The 16,928-nt window shown below is 50.4% G+C and overlaps 1 protein-coding gene across 1 annotated transcript; it reads right to left on the bottom strand.

Annotated features, from left to right (window-relative positions):
- Positions 1-10,281: 10,281 nt before the first annotated feature.
- LOC123067679 (putative CCR4-associated factor 1 homolog 3) lies at positions 10,282-10,849 on the bottom strand. The gene has a single exon (XM_044490376.1). It carries the CDS (start codon positions 10,847-10,849, stop codon positions 10,463-10,465), a length of 387 nt encoding a protein of 128 aa, XP_044346311.1. The 3' UTR covers positions 10,282-10,462.
- Positions 10,850-16,928: the final 6,079 nt, after the last annotated feature.

Below are 16,928 nucleotides of genomic sequence, written 5' to 3'. Positions count from 1 at the left end.
ATCGCGGGCCGCGGCGCTACGACCCGTAGGGCGACGCAGCGACGGCGGGCAGGTCCGGGCGACGACAGGAAGACCTCGGGGCGGCGGCGGGGACCGCGGGCCGCGGCGCGACAACCCGAAGGGGGCGACGCGACGGCGAAGCGCGGGTCGGTGCAACCGCGGGGACGGCCTCAGGACGGCAGCATGGACCGCGTCCACGCTCGCTATGGCCCGACGGGGAGACGCAGCGGTGGCGCGAGGGTCGGTGCAGCCATGGGGACGCCTGGAGCGGACGGCCCTGGGGCGGCGATGTACCGCGGGCCGCGGCACTACGACCCGAAGGGGCGACGCAGCGGTGACGCAGGTCGGTGCAGCCGGGAGGAGAACCACGGGGCGGCGGCGCTGCGGCCCTACTGGGCGATGCAACGGCAGCCCGATGCTCGATCGGTGGAGAGGCGCGCTAAACTCGGGGATGATCTTCACGGGACCTGCGGAGGCGCGCGTAACCAACGGGCCAGGTCGGTCGGCGCAACGTAGATGAGGCGGATCGCGGCGGCGAGCGGGTGATCAATGCGACCGCGCGCGAGGACGGGGACGCCGCTCGATGTATGCATGGTGTCGGCGAAGTCCTGGATGAGGCCGGCGACAGCGGGCGACATGGCGGCTATGATTGGCCGCCGCATGGCGCGAGGCCGCCGGGTCGGGTAATGCAGGAGTCCCGGTCGGAGCAGGGCGGTGATGGCCGGCGCAGGGCGACGGGCGGGCCGGCGCGCGGACGACGACCTTGAGGGCTTCTTGTCACGCGAGGCCGCCGTGTCGGTGAAGTAGGCGATGGTCGCGCCGATGTCGGAGTAGAGGCGCGAGGTGTCGACGGCGGCGGTGGGCGACGCAAACCGATCCAGTGAATCGGAAAACCAAAAAGTAGACGCCGATCAAAGCGATCGGCGAGAGAGAGAAAAACCCGGATCAAAGGATCAGGAAAAAGACTCTCTAGGGCAGCCGGCCAACACGGACGGCGGACGAACCCTAGGTACGGGCGGCGCGGCCCCCGGCGGCGGTCATGGAGGCCGGCCGCCCCGGGGGCGGCGCGCAGGTGCGGAAGCGGCGGCGGCTAGGGTTTAGGATCGACTTGCGATAGATACCATGTTGGAAAGGATATAGGGATTGGTGGAATAGTTCATTGTATTGCTTGAGCCTCGTGGGCATATATATAGGAGTACAATGATCTATTTGGAGTACAAGACAAGCCAGAACAAATCCTAATCTATCTTATCTTTCCTAATAAACATTATACTCAACATTCAGCAATACTAACACCAGATTTTGCAGTATAAAAACATGTCCTCAAGTTCATGTCTCATCTGTTTATACGGGCATGTGAGATTGCAGCGAATTTGTTCATGCCGGCTCTTGCTTGTTAGACTGTATAGCTTCTGTATTTACATGTGTATACTGTAACGTTGTATACCACCTCATTATATATATATATATATATATATATATATATATATATATATATGTGATAGGCCACCCCTAGAGGGTTGTGCCGGTTTCCCCAAAACCTATTGTCTTACATGGTATCACGCTACGTTACATACGCTTCCGCCCAAAATCCTAAAACAACCATCACCACCTCCGCCGCCGCCCTGCCGCCGCATCGCCACTATGTCGTGCGCTGCTGCGTCCAGTTCCACCGCCGCCGGCTTTCTGCCGGCCTCCCTCGCGGCACTCCTCTCCCGGCCGTTGGACGCCGCCTCCCTGCAGTCGCTGATCGGGACGCGGAGCGTGGGCTCCTTGTTCGCGATCTCATCGGCCGCCTCGTCGCCCGGACAGGTGCTCGCGGTGCACACCGCCGCCACCCCGTCCGCCTCTTCCACCGCGGCTGCCGTCTCGCCCATGCCGCTGGTGGCGGAGTCCGCCGTGCTGGCGGGTCTCACGGTGTCGACCGCGGTCACCGCACCCCCTGCACCCGCGCCGGTTGCCCCTCTGACTGTCTCCACGGTGGCTGCACCTCAGCCAGTCTCCTCGATGGGATCGCAGCTGCCGCCGCCGTTTCACTTCGGCCATCTCATCACCATTAAGTTGTCATCGGACAATTACATCTTCTGGCGCGCGCAGGTTCTTCCGCTCCTTGGGAGTCATTACCTGCTTGGCTACGTCGACGGCTCTCTCCCTTGCCCTCCTGCGCTGGTGGACAGCGTGCACGGTTCGGTCTATAATCCGGCTCACCGTGTTTGGACAGGGCAGGACCAGGCGAACCTCTCCTCCATCCAGGGGTCGCTCTCTCCGGCTGTCGCTGGACTCGTCGTCTTCGCTAAGACGTCTCATGAGGCCTGGACTATCCTCGAGCGCTCGTTTGCGGCGCAGTCACAGGCGCGTGTCTCTGTGCTTCGCCGCCAGCTTGGCGAGTGTGAGAAGCTTGACTCCACGGCCACGGAGTTCTACAACAAGGTCAAGGGCCTTGCTGACACGTTGGCCTCCATTGGACAGACGCTCACTGATTCCGAGTTCAACTCCTTCATTGTCAACGGGCTTGACGAGGAGTATGATGCTTTGGTCGAGATCATCAACGAGCGGGCCAACTCCACTCCCATGGCGGCACATGAGGTCTACTCCCGCCTTCTCCTTATCGAGCAGCGTGTCGAGGCGCGACGCTCCAAGGCCAGCCATGGCTCCCTCTCGGCAAACGCTGCCACTAAGGGTGGCTGCACCTCCTCCAAGGGGCCGTCACCTGCCTCGTCCTCGCCATCTTCGGCTCCCCCCGCGTCCGCAACTCTTCCAGGGGCTGGTGGTCGACGCGTGTGTCAGTTGTGTGGCATTGAGGGGAACTGGGCCTCCAAGTGTCACAAACGCTTCCAGCGGAGTTTTCTTGGTCTTGGCAATGACGGCAAGGATACACGCAACTTTGCCCGTCAGGTCGCCATGGCTGATCGTCCGGCGCCGCAGAAGCAACAGGGACACACTCAGTCCTACTCCATCGATCCACACTGGTACATGGACTCTGGGGCGACAGAGCACCTGACAAGTGAGATGGGGAAGCTTCACACTCGTGAACCCTATCATGGCTCCGACAAGATCCACACCGCCAATGGAGCAGGTATGCACATCTCTCATATTGGTCAAGCATCGCTTCTCACTAGACATGCCAATAGGAGTCTTCAGCTTCGTAATGTTTTTCGAGTTCCATCTGTGACATGTAATCTTCTTTCCGTTCCTAAACTCACACGTGATAATAATGTGCTTTGTGAATTTCACCCTTTTGATCTTTTTATTAAGGATCGGGGCACGAGGGACATTCTTCTTAGTGGGCGGCTCTGCCAGGGCCTCTACCGTCTGGAGCATCCTGGCGTCGCTCGCGTTTTCAGTGGAGTTCGGGTATCTCCGTCACAGTGGCATGCTCGTCTTGGTCACCCGGCCACACCTATTGCCCGGCATGTTTTGCGTTGTCATGAGCTTCCTAGTGTGTCTAGCAATAAAGATGTAGCAGTGTGTGATGCTTGTCAGCAGGGGAAGAGTCATCAACTTCCTTTTTCGGAGTCCAGTCGTGAGGTGAAACATCCTTTAGAACTTGTGTTTTCAGATGTATGGGGTCCTGCTCAGACTTCTGTCAGTGGTCACAATTACTGATGCTTATAGTCGCTTTACCTGGCTTTATCTTATTAAACGTAAATCTGATGTGTTTGACATTTTTGTTCAGTTCCAAAAACATGTTGTTCATGTTCAGTCGGACTGGGGTGGCGAGTATCGCAACCTCAACTCCTTCTTTCAGTCGCTTGGGATCGCTCACCGTTTAGCATGTCCACATACACATCAGCAGAATGGTTCAGTAGAACGTAAGCATCGTCACATTGTTGAAGCTGGTCTTACTCTTTTGGCCCATGCATATGTTCTGTTTCGGTTTTGGAGTGATGCTTTCACCACTGCATGTTTTCTCATCAATCGTACTCCCACTCGTGATTTGAACATGAAGACTCCCATTGAAGTTCTTCTTAATGAACAACCAGACTACACCTTTCTCAAGGCGTTTGGGTGTGCTTGCTGGCCCCATCTCCGTCCATATAGCAAGTGCAAGCTCGAGTTTCGTTCCAAGAAGTGTGTTTTCTTGGTTATAGCTCTCTTCATAAAGGATACAAATGTCTTCATGTGCCCACTAATCGTGTCTACATCTCGCGGGATGTCGTGTTTGATGAGCATGTATTTCCCTTTGCCAAACTCCCTGTATCCACTGCCGAACCATCACCCATGCATTCATCCTCTGTTGCTTCTGACCAATTTGATGATGTTGCATATTCTCCTCTGTTGTTGCCTAACCATGGTGCAGGCACTGGTCGTGGGGCTCATTTGGAGATTTTAGAGGCACCATCGCCTCCCTCGTCGCCGTCGCTTTTATCGTCGGCACCTTCAGCTGTGCACGATGATCGCATGGCGCCCCTGCATGGCCTCGGTCCCCGTGCCCATGCACGGCCGATCGCTGCCCCGGTCCTGCCGCCCGCTTCATCGCCTCTGGCTTCTGGGCCGTCATCGCCACAGTCGCGCCCCGTGACCCCGGTCACGCCAACGGCGACTGGGCCGGCCTCACCTGCCCCTGTCTCGCCCAGGGCATCTGGACCGTCGTCACCGGGGCCTGCCTCGCCCGCCCTTGTCTCGCCCAGGGCGTCTGGGCCGTCGTCACCGGGGCCGGCCTCGCCCGCCCTCGTTTCGCCCATGGCCTCTGGGCCTCTGTCATCGGGGTCGGCTTCGCCCAGGCCGGCTTTGGCCTCATGCATCCCGGAGCCGTCCGGTACCGGCTCTCCTGAGGCGGCGTCTGGCTCTTCGCCGACCGTGACGTCCCCATCGCCCTCTACTTCGCTGGCTCCTGCTGCTGCTCTACATCCACATACGCGCAGCCGGAGTGGCATCTTTTAGCCTAAGAAACGACACGATGGTACAGTTGCCTGGTTAGCTGCATGCATGTCTGCTGCTCTTGCAGATCCATCCTCCGAGCCACGTACGTATCAAGCTGCTATGCGCATTCCTCATTGGAGAGAGGCCATGGAGCAGGAGTATCAAGCTCTCATTCACAATCAGACATGGACTCTTGTTCCTCCACCATCACGGGTTAATGTCATTGATTCTAAATGGGTTTTCAAAGTGAAGAGGCATTCTGATGGGTCCATTGAGCGCTACAAAGCTCGTCTTGTTGCTCGTGGTTTTCGACAACGTTTTGTTCTTGACTATGAAGACACCTTCAGTCCAGTGGTCAAGCCTACTACCATCAGGCTTCTTCTCTCTCTTGCTGTTACTCGAGGTTGGTTTCTTCGTCAGTTTGATGTTCAAAATGCCTTCCTTCATGGTGTGTTGGAGGAGGAGGTCTATATGCGCCAGCCTCCGAGTTTTTCTGATCCAGATCGCCCTGATCATCTCTGTCGTCTGTCCAAGGCACTTTATGGTCTGAAGCAGGCTCCTCGTGCTTGGCATGCTCGTCTTGCAATGGCCCTTCGTGCTCATGGTTTTGCATCATCAACTGCTGACTCATTGTTTCTTCTACAGAGGCCTGAGGTTACTATGTACTTGTTGGTCTATGTAGATGATATTATTTTGGTCAGCTCCTCTCAGTCAGCTGCTACTGCGCTTATTCGCTCGCTTGGTGCTGATTTTGCGGTCAAGGACCTTGGGAAGCTTCACTACTTCCTTGGTGTGGAGGTTACTTCTCGGGCTGATGGTCTTGTTATGACGCAGAAGAAGTACTCTTTGGATTTGTTGCAGCGAGCTGGGATGCTTAAGTGCAAACCGACGACTACACCCATGTCCACCACTGACAAGCTCACTGCTGTTGATGGTGTGCTTCTGTCTTCTTCTGATGCGACGGAGTACAGGAGTATTGTTGGTGGTCTTCAGTACTTGACGATCACACGACCGGACATTTCCTTTGCTGTTAATCGAGTCTGCCAGTATCTGCAGTCACCCCGTGATACTCATTGGTCTGCTGTTAAGCGTATCTTGCGTTACATTCGGTTCACGGTGGCTCATGGATTGCATATTCGACCGTCCTCCTCTGGCTGTCTCTCAGCATATTCTGATGCAGATTGGGCTGGCAATCCGGATGACAGGCGATCCACGGTGGGTTATGCTGTGTTCTTTGGCTCTAATCTGATTGCCTGGAGTGCTCGGAAACAGGCCACTGTCTCGCGTAGCAGTACTGAAGCTGAGTATAAAGTTGTGGCCAATGCCACTTCGGAGATTATCTGGGTACAGTCTTTGCTCCGGGAGTTGGGTATATCCCAAGCACAGTCTCCTGTCCTTTGGTGTGATAACTTCGGTGCTACATACCTCTCTGCAAATCCGGTATTCCATGCTCGAACGAAACACATTGAAGTTGACTATCACTTTGTGCGCGAACGTGTCTCTCAGAAGCAACTACAGATCAAGTTTATTTCTTCCAAGGATCAACTTGCAGACATCTTCACCAAGCCATTGCCTTTACCACAGTTTGAGGCTTGCAGGCGCAATCTTACCCTTCTAGATTCTTTAGAAAGTGGCTAAGATTGAGGGAGGGTGTTAGACTGTATAGCTTCTGTATTTACATTTTACATGTGTATACTGTAACGTTGTATACCACCTCATTATATATATATATGTGATAGGCCACCCCTAGAGGGTTGTGCCGGTTCCCCCAAAACCTATTGTCTTACATTGCTGATTGATGTTGTTCCTTCTCAACCCATACTTGCAGATCCTCATATGCGCGGCCAAGGTGAATTTGGCAAATCGTTGCTGCTTTTGTTGGATGATAACAACGTCGTGAGTGGACTGTCCGTCTGACTATCCATATGTATTTACAAGCTGGCCACCTCCACAGATCAATGGATATTTTTTTATCGTTCAATGGTCCAAGGTCGTGTTTGATTCCTTCAGCCTCATGCTATCAAATACTTCTTGGTCTTTGAGTCAGAAGGAGAAAATTGGATTAAATATTACGAGTGTATTGGACATGCTTGAAGTTGCATTAGATTCATGCAAATAAGGAGATATTCTAGATTTTATTGTCAATGCTTTAATTAGGAGAGATAAAATTTTACATGTTATTTGTATAATTCAGCAGTTAATGAGCTTGAACACAGAAACAAGTAAGGGGTCCTTTCAACTGTACAAAAAGATTTTTGCAAGAAGGACACCGGAGATATGATGAACTACTTAGAAGAGTGAAGGTATTTATCCATGCTGCGTCTTTGCAATTCATGTCTGAATGCTGTCCTAAAGATAGTGCATTGGTTGTCGCTTAGTCACATTCTGTTCTGCTTATGTTAGCATTGTCCATCTTGATGGACACAATGAGCCGTGTAAAATAGAGCAAGACAAGTTGGCTGTATTCATATTTTCCTTCGAAGCAATCTGAAGTTTAGCAGAAGAAGCATACATTAGGTTTCGATTTACTTCAGTGCTTTTCTGAATTTTATTTCAATTAACGCATATGTCGGTGCTTAACGTCCTGCTGATTTTAATGTATTTCGTAAACCCTGCTACTACGGGAAGGGAGATCGAGTCCGTACATCTTCGCGTAAGTAACAGAGAGAATTGTCTGTGTGTCTCGGAAATATAATTTCCAAAAAAAAAATTTCACCAAAAAATTGAATCATCTTTTTAAAATATTCTGAAAAATTACAAAGAAAATCACCTTTAAAAAATGTGTTTTTATGAAAAGAAAAAAAAAATAGCTTGAAAGACTGTTTCATGCACAACTACTCTTTCATGGGATGAGACCGTGGATCTGAATTAGGCCCCGACAAATGCCATTAGGGTATAAGAAGTGTTGTGCAATGCCACGTGGAGTATGTTCAATCTTTTTTCGCCCGTTACAATGCACGGGCATTTGTACTAGTAACTAAAAATAAAGTTGCACATAATCAAATCTTGGTCATGTCAGAGGGGACAAAATGGCGGCAGCATCTTCGGCCGCCACCCTCGTTGGCAGTGATGTCATCCTACAGCTCGTCCCATGCATCGTTGAGGGCCCTGCAGCTGCCTCGTAGGTCACACAGCGCTCGATTTTCACAAGCTTGATGTGATACGAGGTCTCGGAGGTATCATCGGGGGTCAATTTTCCCGAGCTCAGCACAATACGAGGTCTCGCTTGCATTGGCCTCCTGAGTTGCATCTTGTTCAGGGGCGGTGGTTTAATTCTGCGCGATACGACTTGATGGTGGCACCGATGGCTTGTTCAGCTCCATTGCCTCGTCACCCTCCTGCTCGCGCTCGACCTGATCATAGTAGTTGAGCCGGGGGCTGGACTCTAGGGATTGCACTTGAGTTTTGTAGAACATTTGTTGCACTGAAGCAAATAATGCTAGGCAGTAGGCAGGAACTCTCCACAAATTAACTAGAGGGCCTTGGTTTACTCCATTATCTCAGTCACATGTGTGGTATACAAAGCTGAAATACATCCCACTTTCCCTGAAAAGAAGGCTCGGCATATCAGGGACAGAAAGCGGGTATAGGCTAAGACCTGGACTTCTGGAGAGAGCAATTGCGTGCTATTTATATGACCTGAGCATGACCTGAGAGTCCGCCCCTTTTTACCCCTTCCTTTTTTTCTCTCGCTAGCACAGTAAAAATGATGAGGTGGCTAGCGCGAGCGATCGCCCAGAGGTTCGCTACTGGAGTTGTTAACTACTCAAGTAAGTATTACGACAAATACATCACGTATCACTAAAACCCATTTTTTTAGGGAACCATCACTAAAAGGACCCTTGACTGGAAGTTTCGAATACACGGCATCCCCCTCCCGTCCCCTCCCGGTCACTCCCGCGAGCGACGCGGAGGGGAAACTCTAGCCCCCGGTCACAGGCCCCCCTCCTGCTCGGCTCCTTCCTCGTGCCGCCGGCTCGCACTGACGGGCGAAGCCCGGTCAGCCTCGGCGGCGGCGGGGCCTTCCTTCCCCTGCTCGCTAACGACGCGGGTCGGGGCTAGCGGGCAGCGGTGTGGTGCATGCCGAGGGCGTGACGGCGCGGCGGCGGGCGGCGGTGGCGGGGCCGGTGCCTGGTGGCGGTGCGTTCGGCTCGGTGTTGCTCTATTCCACGCGGTTGCGCCTGGCGTGGTGGCAGCGGCCACTGGTGGAGCGCGTCGGCCCCCCTTCAGCGAGTGGCTGATGCAGAGGCGGGGACCGCCTCTCTAGACCGCGTGGACGGCAGATCAGCGGCGAGCGTGGCTGGCTCCTAGGGCTTCCCAGTTTGCCCTTGGAGCAGATCTGGCGATGGTGCTTCCTCTCGGGGGATGGATTGGGGGAAACCCCTTGGCTGTTCGCTGCGGCCACGATGCCGGCGGCGCTCCGGTGTCGTTCCCCTTCTTGAAGGCGGCTTCGCAATCCCCCCCTCGCCCTCCCTTCCTCGTCCCGGGTGAAAGCCCCAAATCTCCGGATTGGATGGTGACGGCGCTCCGGCGTCGTTTTTCTTCCTGAAGACACCACCTTGGAGCGGCGGAGTGGTGGTTGAGGCTTTGGCATGGGAGGTGGCTGCCAGATATAGTCAGTGGTGTCCATGCTCGGCCACTTGCGGTTGAAGTTCCGACACGCGGCATTGGTGATGCTCGGTGGTGCGGCTACCTGGTGCGGTAGTTGTGCTTGTCGTCCCCTCCCGGCAACCTGTTGGTCCTAGTAATGCGAGCTCAGGGGGAACGACTCTGCCTGTCGACGGTGTAGTGTCCTCCGATCCAGGACTAGAGGGCAGGGGCTCTCTTCGGAGGTAGAGACGAATGGCGGACCGGATGGCTGGGCTCAAGGGGGATGACGGAGCGTGACAATCCTCCTGCAGCGGGATCTACCTCGGCTCAGTCGCGGCATGTGTTGGCTCCTGTTCGCCGAGGGCTTTGATGTTCAAGCTTGTGCTTAGTGCATTCGATTCTTGTTAGTGGCTCCTTTGGTATCTTGTATCTTTGCCGTTTATGATTTTTTTTCTTTTTCTTTTTTTTGGGCTTGATGTGCTGCTCGCCCCTACACTGTGATGTGTCAATGGTGGTTTGCTTTGGGATACAAAGCGAGGGAAGCCATTTTTCGGCTAAGTTTTGAATACTACTAAAAGGAAAATCAAATGTTTTTTTCCATGAGAAAAACAAACACTTGACCTATATATAAGACTAATACTAACAATCTTCTGAACTAGTACCATTAAATAATCACATACGCAAGTGGCGGTGGCGGGCAGCATGAGTCCGTTGCACATTCGAATTCTTGACCAACGACGTTGCTCGTGTATGATTCTGATCGACCGTCGAAGAACTAATGCTGCAGGCCTTGAAGCAGGCCTCGGAACCTCTCCACGTTGCCGCCGAACTGCCCGTCCTTCAAAATCCTGAAGGCCAGAAGCGCGCGCACGCCGGCGGCGCCTGCAAAACGAGGGCTCCCCCACTGCGGATGGATGCGCAGGTTAGCGGCGATGCGGTCCAGCCCCACCGGCATGCCCGGGCAGCCGGCCGCCATCGTCGCAACGTCGTAGACCTGCTGGCCGAGGTACTATTGCATGGCGCCGACGAACCTGGCCACTTCGTGCGGCAACGGGGCGCCGCCCGTGACGATCTTCAGGAGGTACGCCACGTGGTAGGCACCGGCGTAGGTGATCCACGACAGCGCGCCGAGCATGTAGGCGTCGACACCGTCGTTACGGAGCGTGTCGAGGTCGAGGCCGCGCTCGGCAAGGTAGTCGAGGGCCTTGTCGTCGTGCGGGTCGGCGAGGCGGCAGAAGTCGCGGAAGTTGAACTCCCAGGCGACCTGCTGGCCTTGGTGGTCGCAGACGGCGATGCCGACCTGGAGCGGCTTGAGGCCGTCGACGCTGGCCTTCATAAGCGCGTAGCGCTGGTCTTGGCCGGCGGCGTGGACAAGTCCATGCCTCGTTGCATTCATCTTGTATCATACATACAAATCTTAGAAAGGTAATAGGGGGTCACAGGTGATGACGAGCTTCTTTGAGGAGATGTATCTTGGGCGGGGGCTGCACAAAATTTACGCTTGGTTTACTCTAATATCTCAGTTCTCAAAGACCAAGGCACACACCCAAAAAGTTTTTGGTTAAAATACATCCCACTTTCTTCAAAAGAAGGCTCGGCAACGCTCTTATCAGTTATCACAAATGATTGATCAAGGCTGGAAATCGGCCCATTTATATGCCGTGAGCATGCAGCTTATTTGGATATCACATTCTAGCACATGCAGATGTGGATGACCAGTCATGCAAGATGCAACATGGGGATGATGGGCACCAATTCATACAACACATACTGCACCTGTCAACTCTCAGTATGTGGTTAGTTGGCACGCGTATGTTGGTATGATGATAGCAAATGCTGGTAGGTTCCCTATTTTTGTTTATTATTCTATTCAAAGGACCGACGGTCTTGTTTTTTTTATAGGTGAAGTATCAGTCGTTGTTTCTCCTTTAAAGACCGTGGCGCGTGCAAATTTTCAGACATTGTATGCGAGAATTTATAATTCTTGCCGAGGGATCACCGACGATGTGCATGTAAAGGAAAGGGTACACGCAGGGGTCCTATGAAAAAGAAAAATAGTTGGCTTATTATATTTAACCTTAATTTTTGTACTATTTGTTGGATTTACTATGAAGTTTAGGTCCAGATACTACTTTTGTGTAATTTCTACAACTCTTAACTAGGTATTGATGTTTGGCACCCCGAGAAACTCGATCCTAGGTCCGCCACTAGGTACACACTGTAGCTCGTGATGTTTAACTTTTTTATTTCAAAGGAACTGAATATCTATATTAATCAAACACACTTATTATAAGAAAACTCTTAAAAGAATGTTTCCATCCTCTCCATCCCCCACATACCGATGACACATCGATGTTGTCGTCTTGTAGTTTTTTGCTCTTGTTGGAAAATAAAATTAGTATCCACGCAGCTAGTCAAGAAGTCTCCCCGGAAATGCCCATGACGACCCGAATTCGATCTTGAAGGATCCATAGCCCAGAGAACAAAGAGGACACTAGGTTGCATTATTAAAGAAATTTATGAAGTCACATACGATCTTGTCTAATCCATAAATATAGTATTGTAAATTATAAATGTAACCAAATGTATTTAACCGAACTTTTTGTCATTGGTATATATGGTAGGAAAGTTACTAACCAATTACACTTTATTTGATAAATACCGAGAAAATGATTGAAGGAACGTTGGTTAGTGATCTTATTTTTTAGCCTAAGTTAAGGTGTTAATTCGACTATCACTGATATATATGGTAGGAAAGTTACTAACGAATTACAGTTTATTTGATAAATACCGAAAATAAACTGTATGCCTTGGGTTAGTAATTGAAAAAGAAAAGAAAATCCAAAACAAATCTTGAACTTGTAAACGAAAGCTAAATTGAACCCTTTTCAATCCCTGAAATCAAAACATCAAATTCTCTGATCTCGGTCTATTTTGAATCTTAAGAGTGTTTTCAAACAGGGTCGTTGACATGCGGGTCAAACCCGGGATTTTTGGCTGCGTGGATCCTCTATGGGCCGGCCCATTGGCGGATATTGTACCACCAGTTCGTGCCAGTTAAAAATGTAACAAAAAATAGGTGCCCTGAGAGGATCCAAACGCGTACTCTTCGGCTACACATGCCGGATGTTAGCCAGTACAGCGAATGAGAGCTTGTGTCTCGTTAAGTCGTTATTAGGCAGCGTGTCATATTAAAATGAGCCAACAACAGCGCCAGATCCTGAGAACAAACACGGAAAAATCTATTTGGAAATACTAAATATTTTCTAGAACATGAATATTTTACAAAGTTGAGAACAAAAAAAATTAAGCTCAAACATTTTTCAAAAATCTTGAACAGTTTTTGGTAACACATTTTTTTTAGAACATAGGAGGTACTGTAGCCATGTAGCGAACATTTTTTAGTACACAAACATTTTTAAACTTCAAGCAATTTTTGAAAACTGGGAGGTATTGTAGCAAGCAATTTTGTAAAATGCGGACATTTTTTTGAATTTATGAGCATTTATTTAAAACTCATTTTTTCGAATTTTAACATTTTTTAAAGTCTCAAACAATTTTTTAAGAGAAGAACATTTTTTGAAAAATAGGAATATTTTTGAATTTCGAACAAATTTTGGAAAGAGAAAAAAAAGTTCAAACAGTTTTTCAAAACGTGAATAAAATTTTGTAGTCCTGAACATTTTTCGAAGAAAGAAACATTGCAAAAAAGGGAAAAAAAGAAATTCGGAGAAAATCGAGAAAGAAAAGAAACAAACTATAACTGAAAAAGCCCGAAGAAAACCGGTAAAGAAATTAAAAAAACAGAAGAAATAACAAAAGGAAACCAGAAAAATAAACGAACAAGCAGCGATAATAACGAACAGAGGAACACACGACTTAGTCAACGATCCAAGTGTTTGATTTGCCACGTCAACGAATACCAGCTAAACACTCTCAAAGTTTAAAATAGACCGGATTAGATAGTTCGGTGTGCTGATTCCAGAGATTGGAAGTTCAAGATTCTGTTTAGTTTTTGTCAACAAGTTCAAGGTTTTCTTTTGACTTATTGTAATTAAAAAATGGACCGGAGGAGCGCTTGGTTAGCAATTGGTTACTAAATGTATGTCGGTGGTGGAGGCTAGGGGAGGAGTGCTTGGTGTGCCTCAGGCCAGGCCAGGGGTTGTGCCCCCCATCCGCGGCCAATCCACTGGATCTGATGGCGGCCAAGACCTACTGACTACTAGCATCCGGACCAGACCTTGAGATGTCCGCTTCGGACCGCATCGTTAACGGCCGATCATGTTTTGATCCACACATAAGTGAGAGAAAGGAGGTCATGTTTTGATCCCAGCCTCATACCGCACTATTAGTGGCCGTTTTCGGTGCACCGTCACATGTTTCCGCAAGTGGACGATTTGCCACGTATAGCGCGATTAGAATTTTCTTAGTATTTTTTGCCAGTGTCAATTAATCGGTGCGGTGACTTTTGCCACGTTTTGTAAAGTGGTGATTAATTAAATATGACTCTAGACTAAGTTACTATCTTCATAGTGCAAAGTAGTAACATGTCATAGATGACTCCATTTATTAGTTTGTAGACTCATCCTTTTCCGAAAAACGTTATGTTATAGTAACATATTATGTTACTCTAAATACTTCTCTCCTCCTTAACTCAATGGCACATAAGAAAAAATAAATTAAAGTACGCTATGTTACTATCTAAGTTACTCCCACTATGACTAGTCTAAGCGGACATGACAAACAGGAAGCAGCACAATGACGCCGCTTCGTTTCAGGATTGAATGGCCTTGCTCTCGGTTTAAAATCACTCTCCCGTTTCATGTCTTTTGACAGCTCTCCTCCCGTCTATTCACTGGTATTGTACATGATTTTTTGGCCATTGTTTCTGTTTTAACTTGGTGGTTAATTAGTTGGACGACTAATAATGTGTTGCGTTAACATTGCCGGGGCAAGAAGAGAATGCCTATTTGTTTTCCTCTTCGATTGGGCTTGATTTTCTTCTCATTTTTCTTCTATTTTCGATCAGCTAGGACTTTGCATTTGTGGGTTGTGTTTTTTTAGTAGAGGTTGTCCACAAAAGTAGGAATATGCTAGAAACATGTTTCTTTTTTTTTTGCGAGTTAGCTGCTACAAAATCCATGGAGGCATTTTTGTACACTTGCATCTACAATGTCCAATGAACTCATGTGGCCGGGTTTTGTGTACCTCGTTATGAAATCAAATGATGTCGCCGACGCACATGAAGGCCCGCTGCAAGCGCGGGTATGTGGAGCGTAAGTACCGGAGCCCCAAAAGATGCATGCCACGACGTCGGGATTATTTGGCTTGATACGTCTAACAATACTGGCGAATATGAAATGCCAGTACAACACAAAACCAGTGTGTCAGTTTATCTACAGAACCGCTTTGAATCTCGTTGGTTCCACTTATGTTACATGATTATTACATTCTGATAGCTGAAACACAAGCTAGTAGCATAAGAAAACCAACTGTTTCTGGTACTATGAGGTGAAAACGCACGCATGCTCTGAACACACAACAGAGTTCATGAACAATTTAAAAAAATAAATACATGATGAGCCTTTTATAGATACATGGTGATCATTTTATAAATACGCGATGAACTTTTTTTTAAACATGGAGAACATTTTTGAAAATACACAAAGTCGCAGGATAGAAGAAAAAATCAATAATCAAATTAGCATGTCGAGGATGGACAAATGGACATATAGCTGGGTCTGCGCAAGTTGTGTGTCGAGGATGGACATACAACCGAGTCAACTAAGATTTGGGTTAAGGTAGACATGCAACGGGGTCGGGATGATTTACGTGTCAAGAGTGGACATGCAACTGGGTCGGGGCAGTTGCGTGTCGAGGGCCTTCAGTCTTCGCCCATAATTGCATACATACTGTGTGAAACCTCCACGTTAAGTTGAATCAAGCCAATGTCCTCTATCACAGTATGCACCATCTGTTAGTTTCATAAGGCTGTGAGGCAACGAACATTGCACATCCTCATTTCACTTGTAAAAAGGTGTGCCCGCTTCATCCAACTTGATGAAAGCTACTGTATATAGAGATCGATACCGGTTGGTGTTTGAAAATCTTAAAACTGTATCACATTAATGGAAAGTCATGTGGAACGGCTAGCTTCTTTAAGTTGGTTTATTTATTTATTTGAAACGGAGGCAAAGATTGCCTCATCTATTAATTAAGCAAAAGAGAATTGCCCAGTTAATTATGGAAATCCGGACAAAAACCGGAACAACAAGGGCTAAGCCCACACCCATAGACTGAAACACACATGGCAAAGCCCACCCTAATCGACGACAAGTCGACCTGCGGCCAGACAACACAGCTCCGACTGTGACGAAGAACTCAGAAGAACAAAACCAGGCACGGAAGATCACCGAACAGGTCAGCTGCAGCCAGTCATCGTATACCACAGGGCCCCGCCACCGCAGCTTTGACTCCACAGCAACAAAAGAACCGAGGCAATACCGCGGACACGTCAAAGAAGAGCCGACTACCACAACCATTATCGCGTCACCAACATCGCTCCCACCATCATCGTTGCCACAGAAGCCTGGACGCCACAACCACCGCAAACCACAGGCCCCGCTTGCTGAGACGAAGCCCCCAAGAGGTAAACGACACACCAAAGTGCCGCCATCGTTCGATCAAAAGATCATGGGTTTTCCCTGGAGAGGCCAAGATGGTCGGATTCGTGCGAGCAGGGTGTGGCAGCAAAGCAGCTATGCCTCCAGGGAGGTCAACGACGGCCACGGCCGCCGCCACAGCTGGTAACGACACAAAGCCGAGACAAGGTCATGTCTTCACCCAAGCTCCACACCACCTCGGTCGCACATCATTTCTGCATCGACTTCGGCAAGTCCACCAGCACCACCAACAAACCAGCCCGTGGACGAAGAGACCGCAGCCGCCGCACGCAACCGCACCTCGCGGAGACCAACAACGGCCAAACACCGGCGCGAGAAGCCAGATCCAACAAAGGCCAACCAAGAGCAGAGCCACTGGACGCGGCACAACCACCACACCCTGACGAGCACCATGCCGGCAAAGAACAAAGGCGTGCCGCCCGAGGCCGCGAACCACCATGATCGCCGGCCGCAGCCCAGCATCAGACACTCGTCACGCGCACCACGCACGCGCCACAGTATCCGCCCGAGACCAGATCTCCTCCGCGCCGCCCACGGGCCTCCAAGACACGCCGAAAGCGCTGCCCGGGCCCTCTGCAGGCCCGCGACGTGCACCCTAGCAGATCGAAGGCGGCTCCATCCCACGCAGCCTCGTGACGCCAGGACGGCGCCAACGCCACCGGAGGCCTCCTTGCCACTTCAGACCTGCGCCGACCAGCGCGACAGCCAAATCGCCGCCCGCATCTCGCCCCCACCGCCCGGCCACGCCCGAGCCGCAGCTCCACGCGCGCTCGCGCCCGCCGAACGCCCGCG

The sequence above is a fragment of the Triticum aestivum genome, chromosome 3B (assembly GCF_018294505.1).
Source record: "Triticum aestivum cultivar Chinese Spring chromosome 3B, IWGSC CS RefSeq v2.1, whole genome shotgun sequence".
Taxonomy (NCBI): Eukaryota; Viridiplantae; Streptophyta; class Magnoliopsida; order Poales; family Poaceae; genus Triticum; species Triticum aestivum.
Note: the sequence above shows the minus strand (reverse complement) of the source record. Positions and strands in the feature narration are given on the sequence as shown.

Excerpts from the sequence above, each read along its gene's own strand:
- LOC123067679 (XM_044490376.1), bottom strand. The coding sequence starts at position 10,849 with ATGAATGCAACGAGGCATGGACTTGTCCACGCCGCCGGCCAAGACCAG.